The following is a 16,633-nucleotide window of genomic DNA, read 5'->3' on the forward strand; positions in this document are numbered from 1 at the left end:
TTCAACAAGGAGGAGGGAGGCTCTGTGTTATATATAAACAAAGCCCCCAACCTCCTCCTCCTCCTTCTCCAGAATCGATGGAAAAGAAGACTCTGTTGTTATATATAAACAGAGCCCCCCTCCAACTTCCCCCAGAGTTGGACAGAGAGACTCAAGTGTAATGTTGGTGTTGTATAAAAATGTTTGTAGTACACTTGTACAACTCAAATTTATTCAGTTATAATGAATTGTTGATGTTTTGTAGTACAACTCAAATTTATTAAGTTATAGTGAATTGTTGATGTGATGGTGAATGATATTGTCAGAGTAAGCAGACTGTACATGTTGTTCTACCTACAGGGGAAGTCTGCACTTTGGTCTCACTTGAAAAGTTTCCAGGAGTTAGAGGAGTGTAACCAAGGAAACAAGTTTCTGGACACCAACCTGCTATCACCAGGTACATCAACCGTCTCCCTATAAATGTTTTAGTGTAAATATGTTTGTGACAGTTTCTGTAGGTATACAGTTCATTTAGTGTGATATCTGTTGGAAGGTTTTGTTAAAAGCACTAAAATAGGAACACCAAAACCTCTGACTACTGACCTACAGATTTCAGAGTGTATCTTGGCCACAGTATTGTATCTTTAAATTTGACTGTTGACCTTGACATACAAATTTCAGAGTTTATCTTGGCAACAGTATTGTATTTTAAGTTTGACTGTTGACCTTGACATGCAGATTTCAGAGTGTATCTTGGCCACAGTATTGTATTTTAAGTTTGACATTTGACCTTGACATACAGATTTCAGAGTTTATCTTGGCCACAGTATTGTATTTTAAGTTGACTGTTGACCTTGACATACAGATTTCAAGGTGTATTTTGGCTACTGTATTGTATTTTAAGTTTGACAGTTGACATTGACATACAGATTTCAGAGTGTATCTTTGCCTCTGTATTGTATCTTTAAATTTGACTGTTGACCTTGATATACAGATTGCAGAGTTTTTCTTGACCACTGTATTGTATTTTAAGTTTGACTGTTGACCTTGACATACAGATTTCAGAGTTTTTCTTGACCACTGGTATTGTATTTTAAGTTTGACTGTTGACCTTGACATACAGATTTCAGAGTTTATCTTGGCCACTGCATTGTATTTTAAGTTTGACTGTTGACCTTGACATACAGATTTCAGAGTTTATCCTGGCCACTGTATTGTATCTTTAAAGTTGACTGTTGACCTTGACATACAGATTTCATAGTCTATCTTTACCACTTATTATATCTTTAAGTTTGACTGTTGACCTTGACATACAAATTTCAGTTTATCTTGGCCACTGTATTGTATCATAAGTTTGACTGTTGACCTTGACATACAGAGTTTATCTTGGCCACTGTATTGCATCTTTAAGTTTGACTGTTGACCTTGACATACAGATTTCAGAGTGTATCTTGGCCACTGTATTGCATCTTTAAGTTTGACTGTTGACATTGACATACAGATTTCAAAGTGTATCTTGGCCACTGTATTGCATCTTTAAGTTTGACTGTTGACCTTGACACACAGATTTCAGAGTGTATCTTGGCTACTGTATTGTATCTTTAAAGTTGACTGTTGACCTTGATGTACAGATTTCAGACTTTATTTTGGCCACTTTATTGTATTTAAGACATCATATTTGCTATGTTGGTAATTCCACAGAGGTTACTGTGTTGTGTTACTAACATCCTAACACTACAACCAAAGCTTAAATACAGCAAATCATTACTACTTAGTAAGTCTGAAAGCCTTCACTCCAAGTTAATTTTAGCAGTAAATGGTGATGACTGAATTTCTTGGTTTAGATATATTGATTTACAGCTGATAATATCATAAGATTTTATGTAAGGAATATACTGTTCATACTAATGTATCACAAATTAACAATAAGTAGAGAATCACTTTAACATTTACAACTAACTTTTATTACTATGTAACAATTTTTTCTAGCTGTAAGTTATTGTTGTGAACAAAAATGATTACCTTGCATCAGTTTTACTGAAGTGATTACCTCTCCTTATGTATGGCTTAATCTGGTGATTACCTTCCTCTACTCAGTCTGAGTGGTAACATGCTCTAGCTAGTACTTAATATGTGTTATCTAGATTATTGTCATTTTTCCTCCCATTAATGTTACTAATTATGAACAGTTACCTCCCCTTTCTTTCATTCTACAAGTACTATTAGCTAATGTACCATAGATACTTATTACCTGGAATGATTATCTATACACAGAGAAGTAGATGTTCTTTTTGAAGTAGATGGGTTACACTCCAGCTGATGTTTAGGGTCAGATTCACCAGTAAATATATAGATAACTATTTCATCAGGGGAGGGAACTCATCCTGTTCCTAATGACAACTGGTTGGAGTGGGAACAGAGTCGATGTATAGGTAAGCTGTGGTTGCGGTCACCACGTCCTGCGCTGTTACACATGTCATTTTATGTTTCACATTTATGGTGGATTGGTTTTGTTTTTCAACTTTATTTATTTTGGTGATCTTACTGTACATATCAAGATTTATAGGGGTATCTAGTAGTTGCTGTTTTATCATTTTCCATTAGTTTCCTTTTTGTATTTCAGTTACTATGATTTAGCTTTCTGTACATTAAAGTTTAGTTTGGGAACATTTAGTCTTTGCTTATGGACTGTAACTATCAGCATGAGTACAATAAGTGTTGATATGACTGACAAAGACAGGACAAAGTCAGTACTCTGTTGTGATAACACCACTATTGTGACTATACTTACCACATTACATCACATTACTGTGCTCATATATCTGGTAATAAAACTGATGCATATCAGTTACAATATGTCATTACTGTACTGACAAATACCAAGTTATCATACTGATGTATCATTATCACACTGATGTATCATTACTGTACTGACAAATACCAAGTTATCACACTGATGTATCATTACTGTACTGACAAATACCAAGTTACCACACTGATGTATCATTACTGTACTGACAAATACCAAGTTACCACACTGATGTATCATTACTGTACTGACAAATACCAAGTTATCACACTGATGTATCATTACTGTACTGACAAAAACCAAGTTATCACACTGATGTATCATTACTGTACTGACAAATACCAAGTTATCACACTGATGTATCATTACTGTACTGACAAATACCAAGTTACCACACTGATGTATCATTACTGTACTGACAAATACCAAGTTATCATACTGATGTATCATTACTGTACTGACAAATACCAAGTTATCATACTGATGTATCATTACTGTACAGACAAATACCAAGTTATCATACTGATGTATCCTTACTGTACTGACAAATACCAAGTTACCACACTGATGTATCATTACTGTACTGACAAATACCAAGTTATCACACGTGACAAATACCAAGTTACCACACTGATGTATCATTACTGTACTGACAAATACCAAGTTATTATACTGATGTATCATTACTGTACTGACAAATACCAAGTTATCACACGTGACAAATACCAAGTTACCACACTGATGTATCATTACTGTACTGACAAATACCAAGTTATTATACTGATGTATCATTACTGTACTGACAAATACCAAGTTATCGTACTGATGTATCATTACTGTACTGACAAATACCAAGTTACCACACTGACAAATACCAAGTTATACTGATGTATCATTATCACACTGACAAACACCAAGTTATCACACTGATGTATCATTACTGTACTGAAAATACCAAGTTACCACACTGATGTATCATTACTGTACTGACAAATACCAAGTTATCACACTGATGTATCATTACTGTACTGACAAAAACCAAGTTATCACACTGATGTATCATTACTGTACTGACAAATACCAAGTTATCACACTGATGTATCATTACTGTACTGACAAATACCAAGTTACCACACTGATGTATCATTACTGTACTGACAAATACCAAGTTACCACACTGACAAATACCAAGTTACCACACTGATGTATCATTACTGTACTGACAAATACCAAGTTACCACCCTGATGTATCATTACTGTACTGACAAATACCAAGTTATCACACTGATGTATCATTACTGTACTGACAAATACCAAGTTACCACACTGATGTATCATTACTGTACTGACAAATACCAAGTTATCACACTGATGTATCATTACTGTACTGACAAATACCAAGTTACCACAATGATGTATCATTACTGTACTGACAAATACCAAGTTATCACACTGATGTATCATTACTGTACTGACAAATACCAAGTTACCACACTGATGTATCATTACTGTACTGACAAATACCAAGTTATCACACTGATGTATCATTACTGTACTGACAAATACCAAGTTACCACACTGATGTATCATTACTGTACTGACAAATACCAAGTTACCACACTGATGTATCATTATCACACTGACAAATACCAAGTTATCACACTGATGTATCATTACTGTACTGACAAATACCAAGTTACCACACTGATGTATCATTACTGTACTGACAAATACCAAGTTACCACACTGACAAATACCAAGTTACCACACTGATGTATCATTACTGTACTGACAAATACCAAGTTACCACACTGATGTATCATTACTGTACTGACAAATACCAAGTTACCACACTGATGTATCATTATCACACTGACAGATACCAAGTTACCACACTGATGTATCATTACTGTACTGACAAATACCAAGTTACCACACTGAAGTATCATTACGTATACTGTACTGACAAATACCAAGTTATCACACTGATGTATCATTACTGTACTGACAAATACCAAGTTACCACACTGATGTATCATTACTGTACTGACAAATACCAAGTTACCATAATGATGTATCATTACTGTACTGACAAATACCAAGTTATCACACTGATGTATCATTACTGTACTGACAAATACCAAGTTATCATACTGATGTATCATTACTGTACTGACAAATACCAAGTTACCACACTGATGTTTCATTACTGTACCGACAAATACCAAGTTATCATACTGATGTATCATTACTGTACTGACAAATACCAAGTTATCACACTGATGTATCATTACTGTACAGACAAATACCAAGTTACCATAATGATGTATCATTACTGTACTGACAAATACCAAGTTATCACACTGATGTATCATTACTGTACTGACAAATACCAAGTTACCACACTGATGTATCATTACTGTACTGACAAATACCAAGTTATCACACTGACAAATACCAAGTTACCACACTGATGTATCATTACTGTACTGACAAATACCAAGTTACCACACTGACAAATACCAAGTTATCATACTGACAAATACCAAGTTACCACACTGACAAATACCAAGTTATCATACTGATGTATCATTACTGTACTGACAAATACCAAGTTACCACACTGACAAATACCAAGTTATCATACTGATGTATCATTACTGTACTGACAAATACCAAGTTATCATACTGATGTATCATTACTGTACTGACAAATACCAAGTTACCACACTGACAAATACCAAGTTATCATACTGATGTATCATTACTGTACTGACAAATACCAAGTTATCACACTGATGTATCATTACTGTACTGACAAATACCAAGTTACCACACTGACAAATACCAAGTTATCATACTGATGTATCATTACTGTACTGACAAATACCAAGTTACCATACTGATGTATCATTACTGTACTGACAAATACCAAGTTATCACACTGATGTATCATTACTGTACTGACAAATACCAAGTTACCACACTGACAAATACCAAGTTATCATACTGATGTATCATTACTGTACTGACAAATACTAAGTTATCATACTGATGTATCATTACTGTACTGACAAATACCAAGTTATCACACTGATGTATCATTACTGTACTGACAAATACCAAGTTACCACACTGAAAAATACCAAGTTACCACACTGACAAATACCAAGTTATCACACTGATGTATCATTACTGTACTGACAAATACCAAGTTATCATACTGATGTATCATTACTGTACTGACAAATACCAAGTTACCACACTGACAAATACCAAGTTATCACACTGATGTATCATTACTGTACTGATAAATACCAAGTTATCATACTGATATATCATTACTGTACTGACAAATACCAAGTTACCACACTGATGTATCATTACTGTACTGACAAATACCAAGTTATCATACTGATGTATCATTACTACACTGACAAATACCAAGTTATCATACTGATGTATCATTACTGTACTGACAAATACCAAGTTATACTGATGTATCATTACTGTACTGACAAATACCAAGTTATCACACTGATGTATCATTACTGTACTGACAAATACCAAGTTACCACACTGATGTATCATTACTGTACTGACAAATACCAAGTTACCACACTGACAAATACCAAGTTATCATACTGACAAATACCAAGTTACCACACTGACAAATACCAAGTTATCATACTGATGTATCATTACTGTACTGACAAATACCAAGTTACCACACTGACAAATACCAAGTTATCATACTGATGTATCATTACTGTACTGACAAATACCAAGTTATCATACTGATGTATCATTACTGTACTGACAAATACCAAGTTACCACACTGACAAATACCAAGTTATCATACTGATGTATCATTACTGTACTGACAAATACCAAGTTATCACAATGATGTATCATTACTGTACTGACAAATACCAAGTTACCACACTGACAAATACCAAGTTATCATACTGATGTATCATTACTGTACTGACAAATACCAAGTTACCATACTGATGTATCATTACTGTACTGACAAATACCAAGTTATCACACTGATGTATCATTACTGTACTGACAAATACCAAGTTACCACACTGACAAATACCAAGTTATCATACTGATGTATCATTACTGTTCTGACAAATACTAAGTTATCATACTGATGTATCATTACTGTACTGACAAATACCAAGTTATCACACTGATGTATCATTACTGTACTGACAAATACCAAGTTACCACACTGACAAATACCAAGTTACCACACTGACAAATACCAAGTTATCACACTGATGTATCATTACTGTACTGACAAATACCAAGTTATCATACTGATGTATCATTACTGTACTGACAAATACCAAGTTACCACACTGACAAATACCAAGTTATCACACTGATGTATCATTACTGTACTGACAAATACCAAGTTATCATACTGATATATCATTACTGTACTGACAAATACCAAGTTACCACACTGATGTATCATTACTGTACTGACAAATACCAAGTTATCATACTGATGTATCATTACTACACTGACAAATACCAAGTTATCATACTGATGTATCATTACTGTACTGACAAATACCAAGTTATACTGATGTATCATTACTGTACTGACAAATACCAAGTTATCATACTGATGTATCATTACTGTACTGACAAATACCAAGTTACCACACTGACAAATACCAAGTTATCATACTGATGTATCATTACTGTACTGACAAATACCAAGTTACCACACTGATGTATCATTACTGTACTGACAAATACCAAGTTATACTGATGTATCATTACCACACTGACAAATACCAAGTTATCATACTGATGTATCATTACCACACTGACAAATACCAAGTTATCACACTGATGTATCATTACTGTACTGACAAATACCAAGTTATACTGATGTATCATTACCACACTGACAAATACCAAGTTATCATACTGATGTATCATTACCACACTGACAAATACCAAGTTATCATACTGATGTATCATTACTGTACTGACAAATACCAAGTTATACTGATGTATCATTACTGTACTGACAAATACCAAGTTATACTGATGTATCATTACTGTACTGACAAAAACCAAGTTATCATACTGATGTATCATTACCACACTGACAAATACCAAGTTACCACACTGATGTATCATTATCACACTGACAAACACCAAGTTACCACACTGATGTATCATTATCACACTGACAAATACCAAGTTACCACACTGATGTATCATTATCACACTGACAAACACCAAGTTACTTAGACATAAGTATAACTAGCTACAATCCTATGCAGCTCTTTGAAAATGTTGTGATATTACAGTTTGGAATAAATTCATTACTTTCTTCATTTTGTAATCTATTTTCTTAAGATAATACAGGCTTTTAGGTGAAGCATGCTCATGTATACTGTACATATCCTTCATTTTATTATCATTTAAAGAGTACTTTAATTTCAGATTGATTTATTTGTTTAGAATAAGAATGTGTTGTTGGTAGTAAATTTTTTGTTAATTTCACTGATTATATTTATGTCAACAAAATGTATTACTGTGGTATATCATGTTACCAGTGTTCTGTGTATTACAACCTGGGGTACATTCACAAGAAAACCTATTTTGGATGTGTTTTTGTCTTGGTAAGAGATCCTTGCAATTGGTTCTCCAACAGAACGAAATTCCAGCTACGATATATTATATATTAATAGTTTTTAACTGTTTTCAGAATGTACTCCAGTTATCCAGTTTGTGTTACAGATAGAACAGGTGTTAGTATTATAGACAATGATAGTAAAAACGGGTGTTAGTGTTATAGACAATGATAATAATAACAGGTGTTAGTGTTATAGTATTATAGACAGTGATAGTAAGAACGGGTGTTAGTGTTATAGTATTATAGCCAATGATAGTAAGAACGGGTGTTAGTGTTATAGTGTTATAGACAATGATAGTAAGAACGGGTGTTAGTGTTATATTGTTATAGACAATGATAGTAAAAACGGGTGTCAGTGTTATAGTGTTATAGACAATGATAGTAAGAACGGGTGTTAGTGTTATAGACAATGATAGTAAGAACGGGTGTTAGTGTTATAGTATTATAGACAATGATAGTAATAACGGGTGTTAGTGTTATAGTGTTATAGCCAATGATAGTAATAACGGCTGTTAGTGTTATAGTGTTATAGACAATGATAGTAAGACCGGGTGTTAGTGTTATAGTATTATAGACAATGATAGTAATAACGGGTGTTAGTGTTATAGTATTATAGACAATGATAGTAATAACGGCTGTTAGTGTTATAGCCAATGATAGTAAGAACGGGTGTTAGTGTTATAGTATTATAGACAATGATAGTAATAACGGCTGTTAGTGTTATAGTATTATAGACAATGATAGTAATAACGGCTGTTAGTGTTATAGTATTATAGACTATGATAGTAATAACGGGTGTTAGTGTTATAGTGTTATAGCCAATGATAGTAAGAACGGGTGTTAGTGTTATAGTATTATAGCCAATGATAGTAATAACGGGTGTTAGTGTTATAGTGTTATAGACAATGACAGCAAGAACGGGTGTTAGTGTTATAGACAATGATAGTAATAACGGGTGTTAGTGTTATAGTATTATAGACAATGATAGTAATAACGGCTGTTAGTGTTATAGTATTATAGACAATGATAGTAATAACGGGTGTTAGTGTTATAGTATTATAGACAATGATAGTAATAACGGGTGTTAGTGTTATAGTTTTATAGACAATGATAGTAATAACGGGTGTTAGTATTATAGACAATGATAGTAATAACGGGTGTTAGTGTTATAGTATTATAGACAATGATAGTAAAAACGGGTGTTAGTGTTATAGACAATGATAGTAAGAACGGGTGTTAGTGTTATAGTATTATAGACAATGATAGTAATAACGGGTGTTAGTGTTATAGTATTATAGACAATGACAGTAAGAACGGGTGTTAGTGTTATAGTATTATAGACAATGATAGTAATAACGGGTGTTAGTATTATAGTGTTATAGACAATGATAGTAATAACGGGTGTTAGTATTATAGACAATGATAGTAATAACGGGTGTTAGTGTTATAGTATTATAGACAATGATAGTAAGACCGGGTGTTAGTGTTATAGTATTATAGACAATGATAGTAAGAACGGGTGTTAGTATTATAGTATTATAGCCAATGATAGTAAGAACGGGTGTTAGTGTTATAGTATTATAGCCAATGATAGTAAGACCGGGTGTTAGTGTTATAGTATTATAGCCAATGATAGTAATAACGGGTGTTAATATTATAGTATTATAGACAATGATAGTAAGAACGGGTGTTAGTATTATAGTATTATAGCCAATGATAGTAAGAACGGGTGTTAGTGTTATAGCCAATGCTATCATCAATAGGATGTTGATACACATTTTTACTTTGTCATGTCAATTGATAAGTATGTGTCATCATCAGATGAAATGTTTTTTCTTTTATAATTAATGTGACAAGGTTTCTACAAATCTAGATATGATAGATATGTCAGAAAGTCTATTTGGTCAAAATGTAGATATAAAGAAAATGCAGAAAGTCTGTCTGGTAAAAATTTAGATGTAATAAGTATGTCAGAAAGTCTGTCTGGTAAAAATTTAGATGTAATAAGTATGTCAGAAAGTCTGTCTGGTAAAAATTTAGATGTAATAAGTATGTCAGAAAGTCTGTCTGGTAAAAATTTAGATGTAATAAGTATGTCAGAAAGTCTGTCTGGTAAAAATTTAGATGTAATAAGTATGTCAGAAAGTCTGTCTGGTAAAAATTTAGATGTAATAAGTATGTCAGAAAGTCTGTCTGGTAAAAATTAGATGTAATAAGTATGTCAGAAAGTCTGTCTGGTAAAAATTTAGATGTAATAAGTATGTCAGAAAGTCTGTCTGGTAAAAATTTAGATGTAATAAGTATGTCAGAAAGTCTGTCTGGTAAAAATTTAGATGTAATAAGTATGTCAGAAAGTCTGTCTGGTCAGGAAGTATGGGGTTTGTTACTTACACAACCTATTTGCTCCAGAAGATAAGTCAGAACTGGCCATGAACAAGGCAGACTTGTCGTCGGTAGTTGATGTGTATCTGTCGATCTGTAGTAAGTACTGGCCTCCATCGGCTCCAACACCATATCAGTGTTTTCTTCCTCACAACTCATACACAGGGCTGATTCTGTTTATCAAAGTTAACTCTGTGCCTGTTTTGATCTAGCTATATTAATCCCGTTCCACATACACACAGTATGTAACATCTACAAAATACACTTGGTGATTGATAGTACTCAGTAAAGTTCTTAAAACTGAATGGTATTAAGGAAAATAAGCATTTATATGGTGATAGGTGGCATTGATGGCCTAGCCCGACTGACCAGTGGTCAGTGGACTTTGTTGTTCACATCAGCTGTAGGCTTTACACAATAGAGCTAGCCTCTGAATCTATAGCACCATGCCAGATTTCACTTCAGTGCTATTCAGACTCATATCTGTGGAATTAAACTGATAATTGCTTTCCATCATTAACTGTTTTTTGTTGAAGAACATGAAATGTTCAAACAGTTTAGAACTAGACTGGACTTTGTAATATGAGTGTATTGTATGTTTAAGAAGTTAATTATAAAAGCAAAATTTGTTGTACATGAATATTTAATGCTAGGCCCCACGCTGTTTACCTTCATCCATAATCAGGGCCTCCATCCATAATCAGGGCCTCAATTCATGGTTGTGAAGTTTAAAAAAAAAACAGTCTACAAGATGTCTTTGGCTGAACTTGTTTCCCTGAACTGACATTTATGTGGGGCCTATTACTGTTTCATTAGAAGCAATGTTCTTGTAAACATTTTTCCTTGTTTGGGGCCTCCTGAACTAATGCTGTTACCTGATTTCCTTTCCGGCCCTACTAGCTATGGCATGGTGTGTCCTGCGTAGGCGGTATCAGAATACATGTACGTCACTTTGGTATAATCGGCTTGTCCTGTGTCGTCCGTGGTCTTAGCCTGTATTTAGTTGTCACTTTGGTATAATTGGCTTGTCCTGTGGTTTTAGCCTGTATTTAGTTGTCACATATTTCTGTCAAGTTGTGCTTGTTAAAACAGTGTCCATCAGACATTTTCACTTGTAACGTTTGCCTCTGTAGAAAGTCATTTGATTTTTTTCTGGTGTCTTTAACAACCAACAGATAAGCATTTGGTTGTTCTATAATGACGTTCTTCAATTTGCTTTCATTTTATTTATTTAATTTTTTTTCGTATACTATTGGTTTATCTTATATGAACAGAGTATATTCTTTGCATGCTTATATTCTGCTGAGAGTGTCCTTGCAGATTTTGGCATTAAAGTTTCAGGAGGCACCCAGGGGGCAGTGATAACCGTTTTAGTATTATTTCATTTTATATAATGAAACATGACTGTTTCTATAATCTTGTATAAAGACATGTATGTTTCTGTTTCATCATCCATCAACATGTAAACCTTATTATAATTCTCCTACATGGAAATTCTAATAAGTGCTATTTCTATGTGAATAAGTGTCGTGTAATGGTAACACAGATAATGAAGGAACTGAAGTATTTCACATTAGATCCATCTCTACACATTGTTGACATGTTTCATGGCTGCTTTACACATTGTCTACATACTTTACACTTTCTCTTTGTCAACATTTCCATTCTAATATTTAATATTTTTGTTTTGATCTTCATTGATTTCCTTATAGCGTATTCACTGTTCTTGTGGCATGTCTTTAGCCTGATTGTCCAACAATTACTTTAATCTGGAGGATTTCTCCTACACCAGCATATTACTGTTTACTATTTGTTGTAAAGAGAAATGCCACACTGGGAAGGCTCAAGGAGATAGTCTCCAGGAAGTGTATAGAAAGAAGTTTTAGTTACAGGATTTTCACTTTATTTATAAATTGGTATCTGTTAAGATAATTGCGGATGTTGATTAATGTTTTTAGCTACCATTCCATGTCATAAAGTTAAAAATGATACATATTTCCTGAAAATTGGCATTTAAACTTGTCTACTACATAAATGTTGAAGATTGTGTTGACAGCAAGTTTTCAGTAGACTGTCTGTAGTAAACTTCCTGTGTCAAAAGCTCTGTGTGTCAAAGTGCTAAAGCAAAGTGCTTGTTTCAATTAGCTAGCTATTTGTGTAGAAGTGGAGGTTGGCTGCCTTCAATTATATAGTCAGAACTATCATGCATGTATGTTTAAACAGACATCCTTCCTAACAAGTTTTGTTTTTACCCTCATTGGTCCCTTCTGTTGTAGTAAAACCTTGCATGGAATCAAGTATATACTGGTGTTGTTTTTAACAAATGATAACAAATATCATATACATGTATAAACTAAATTATAACTAATGTTACTGACATGTAAACTTAAAAATGTTTTATATTATCAAGTATGTATTGAAAACTATGATGAAACTACACCTATAAATTATAACAATATGCCAATATTTGTGTTAAATAGTACTATACACTGACCATGGTCCCTATCCTTTATGTCGGGGATGTGTGATACATTGTATTTAATGTTAAATAATACACTGACCATGGTCCCTATCCTTTATGTGGGTGACGTGTGATACATTGTATTTAGTGTTAAATAATACACTGACCATGGTCCCTATCCTTTATGTGGGTGACGTGTGATACATTGTATTTAGTGTTAAATAATACACTGACCATGGTCCCTATCCTTTATGTGGGTGACGTGTGATACATTGTATTTAGTGTTAAATAATACACTGACCATGGTCCCTATCCTTTATGTGGGTGACGTGTGATACATTGTATTTAGTGTTAAATAATACACTGACCATGGTCCCTATCCTTTATGTGGGTGACGTGTGATACATTGTATTTAGTGTTAAATAATACACTGACCATGGTCCCTATCCTTTATGTGGGTGACGTGTGATACATTGTATTTAGTGTTAAATAATACACTATACACTGACCATGTCCCTATCCTTTATGTCGGGGGATGTATACTACATTGTATTTAGTGTTAAATAATACACTGACCATATATAGTCCCTATCCTTTATGTCGGGGGATGTGTGATACATTGTATTTAGTGTTAGATAATGCACTGACCATGGTCCCTATCCTTTATGTCAGGAATGTGTGATACATTGTATTTAGTGTTAGATAATACACTGACCATAGTCCCTCTCCTTTACAGATATGTCGGGGATGTCAATAACAGATGGGACGCGGTCATTGGAACGTAAAACTCATCGACGTAAAGGTAGCACTGGGCGGATAGAGTTGCCTACCCTGAACCCACTTCCCTCGTCAATTACATTTGATTTAAGGTACGTATCATAATCACAAGCGAAAGCTCCTGAAAGACCAACAGAGATACTGTAAGTTGTAACTTTTAGAAGCATAAGGTATTATAATAGCTTCCAACAAACATTGATCTGTTTTGTTCACTTGATCAGATCATTACACACTGCTTTGAACCAGATGAGATATCTATCATAGCAGACTGTAATCAGAGATCTCATAGCAGACTGTAATCAGATCTCATAGCAGACTGTAATCAGAGTTCTCATAGCAGACTGTAATCAGATCTCATAGCAGACTGTAATCAGAGATCTCATAGCAGACTGTAATCAGAGATCTCATATCAGACTGTAATCAGAGATCTCATAGCAGACTGTAGTCAGAGATCTCATAGCAGACTGTAATCAGATCTTATAGCAGACTGTAATCAGAGATCTCATAGCAGACTCTAATCAGAGATCTCATAGCAGACTGTAATCAGAGATCTCATATCAGACTGTAATCAGATCTCATAGCAGACTGTAATCAGAGATCTCATAGCAGACTGTAATCAGAGATCTCATAGCACACTGTAATCAGAGATCTCATAGCACACTGTAATCAGAGATCTCAGCAGACTTCATGTAATGAGAGATCTCAGCAGACTGTAATCAGAGATCTCAGCAGACTGTAATCAGAGATCTCAGCAGACTTCATGTAATGAGAGATCTCATAGCAGACTGTAATGAGAGATCTCAGCAGACTGTAATCAGAGATCTCATAGCAGACTGTAATCAGAGATCTCATGATCATAGCAGACTGTAATCAGAGATCTCATAGCAGACTGTAATAAGAGATCTCATAGCAGACTTGGTTGACATAGCTTCAGTTAATGTATACATTATATAAAATATAACTGTTACCCCCTGGGTTATCTGAAGTTGATTTTGCAAATAGCTTAAAAATGCCTTATTTTGCATTCTTGGGTCTATACACTGGTGCAGTAAATACACAGGAAATTACAGTAATTGAATAACAGTAAGAATGAAACTGGCCTATTTGACATCTTTTGGTGGATTTTCAGGAGGTCACATAGACAACAGTATTATGTAGGTAGCAATGTCAACACAATAAAAAAAACAACAAAAAACCCCAAAATATTTGAAATTTTATCACAATAAAATTAATCAAATTTCCATAGCCGTTGTCATTTCTCCCAACAGGAAGGTACAGCAGATGACAGAGATTCGGACCGATGTGGGCTATGCGAGGGCCTGGGTCAGACTTGCCCTGGAGAAAAAAGTTCTGTCAGCCCACCTCAAGATCTTACTAGGCAATGCTGAGCTTCTGAGGTGAGTATAGTAATAACGTAACACCACAGCTATATCACCATGTCAGGTTTATACCCTAACACCACAGCTCTATCGCCACGTCAGGTTTATACCCTAACACCACAGCTCTATCACCATGTCAGGTTTATACCCTAACACCACAGCTCTATCACCACGTCAGGTTTATACCCTAACACCACAGCTCTATCACGTCAGGTTTATACCCTAACACCACAGCTCTATCACCATGTCAGGTTTATACCCTAACACCACAGCTCTATCACCACGTCAGGTTTATACCCGAACACCACAGCTCTATCACCACGTCAGGTTTATACCCTAACACCACAGCTCTATCACCACGTCAGGTTTATACCCTAACACCACAGATCTATCACCACGTCAGGTTTACACCCTAACACCACAGCTCTATCACCACGTCAGGTTTATACCCTAACACCACAGCTCTATCACCACGTCAGGTTTATACCCTAACACCACAGCTCTATCACTACGTCAGGTTTATACCCTAACACCACAGCTCTATCACCACGTCAGGTTTATACCCTAACACCACAGCTCTATCACCACGTCAGGTTTATACCCTAACACCACAGCTCTATCACCACGTCAGGTTTATACCCTAACACCACAGCTCTATCACCACGTCAGGTTTATACCCTAACACCACAGCTCTATCACCACGTCAGGTTTATACCCGAACACCACAGCTCTATCACCACGTCAGGTTTATACCCGAACACCACAGCTCTATCACCACGTCAGGTTTATACCCTAACACCACAGCTCTATCACCACGTCAGGTTTATACCCTAACACCACAGCTCTATCACCACGTCAGGTTTATACCCTAACACCACAGCTCTATCACCACGTCAGGTTTATACCCTAACACCACAGCTCTATCACCACGTCAGGTTTATACCCTAACACCACAGCTCTATCACCACGTCAGGTTTATACCCTAACACCACAGCTCTATCACCACGTCAGGTTTATACCCTAACACCACAGCTCTATCACCACGTCAGGTTTATACCCTAACACCACAGCTCTATCACCACGTCAGGTTTATATCAGTGATCACCACGGGCTGTTTTACTATGGAGCAGCGCCATAGTAAAATGTCTACCCGCCACAGTAAAATCATGTA

General features: G+C 35.0%; 1 protein-coding gene across 5 annotated transcripts in view; it reads left to right on the top strand.

Annotated features, from left to right (window-relative positions):
• The window catches only part of LOC117328230 (DENN domain-containing protein 5B-like), a 66,762-nt gene that overhangs the window by 29,965 nt on the left and 20,164 nt on the right, over nt 1–16,633 (top strand). For 3 of the 5 annotated variants that reach the window (XM_033885682.1, XM_033885684.1, XM_033885683.1), the window contains 4 exons: nt 340–436; nt 2,349–2,411; nt 14,043–14,175; nt 15,352–15,480. In XM_033885682.1, the coding sequence (XP_033741573.1) occupies nt 340–436; nt 2,349–2,411; nt 14,043–14,175; nt 15,352–15,480 (422 nt within the window). The remainder of the gene's footprint in view (nt 1–339; nt 437–2,348; nt 2,412–14,042; nt 14,176–15,351; nt 15,481–16,633) is intronic. The other 2 variants (XM_033885685.1, XM_033885686.1) reach the window with 1 other exon arrangement.

Source organism: Pecten maximus, chromosome 5 (assembly GCF_902652985.1).
Source record: "Pecten maximus chromosome 5, xPecMax1.1, whole genome shotgun sequence".
Lineage (NCBI taxonomy): Eukaryota > Metazoa > Mollusca > Bivalvia > Pectinida > Pectinidae > Pecten > Pecten maximus.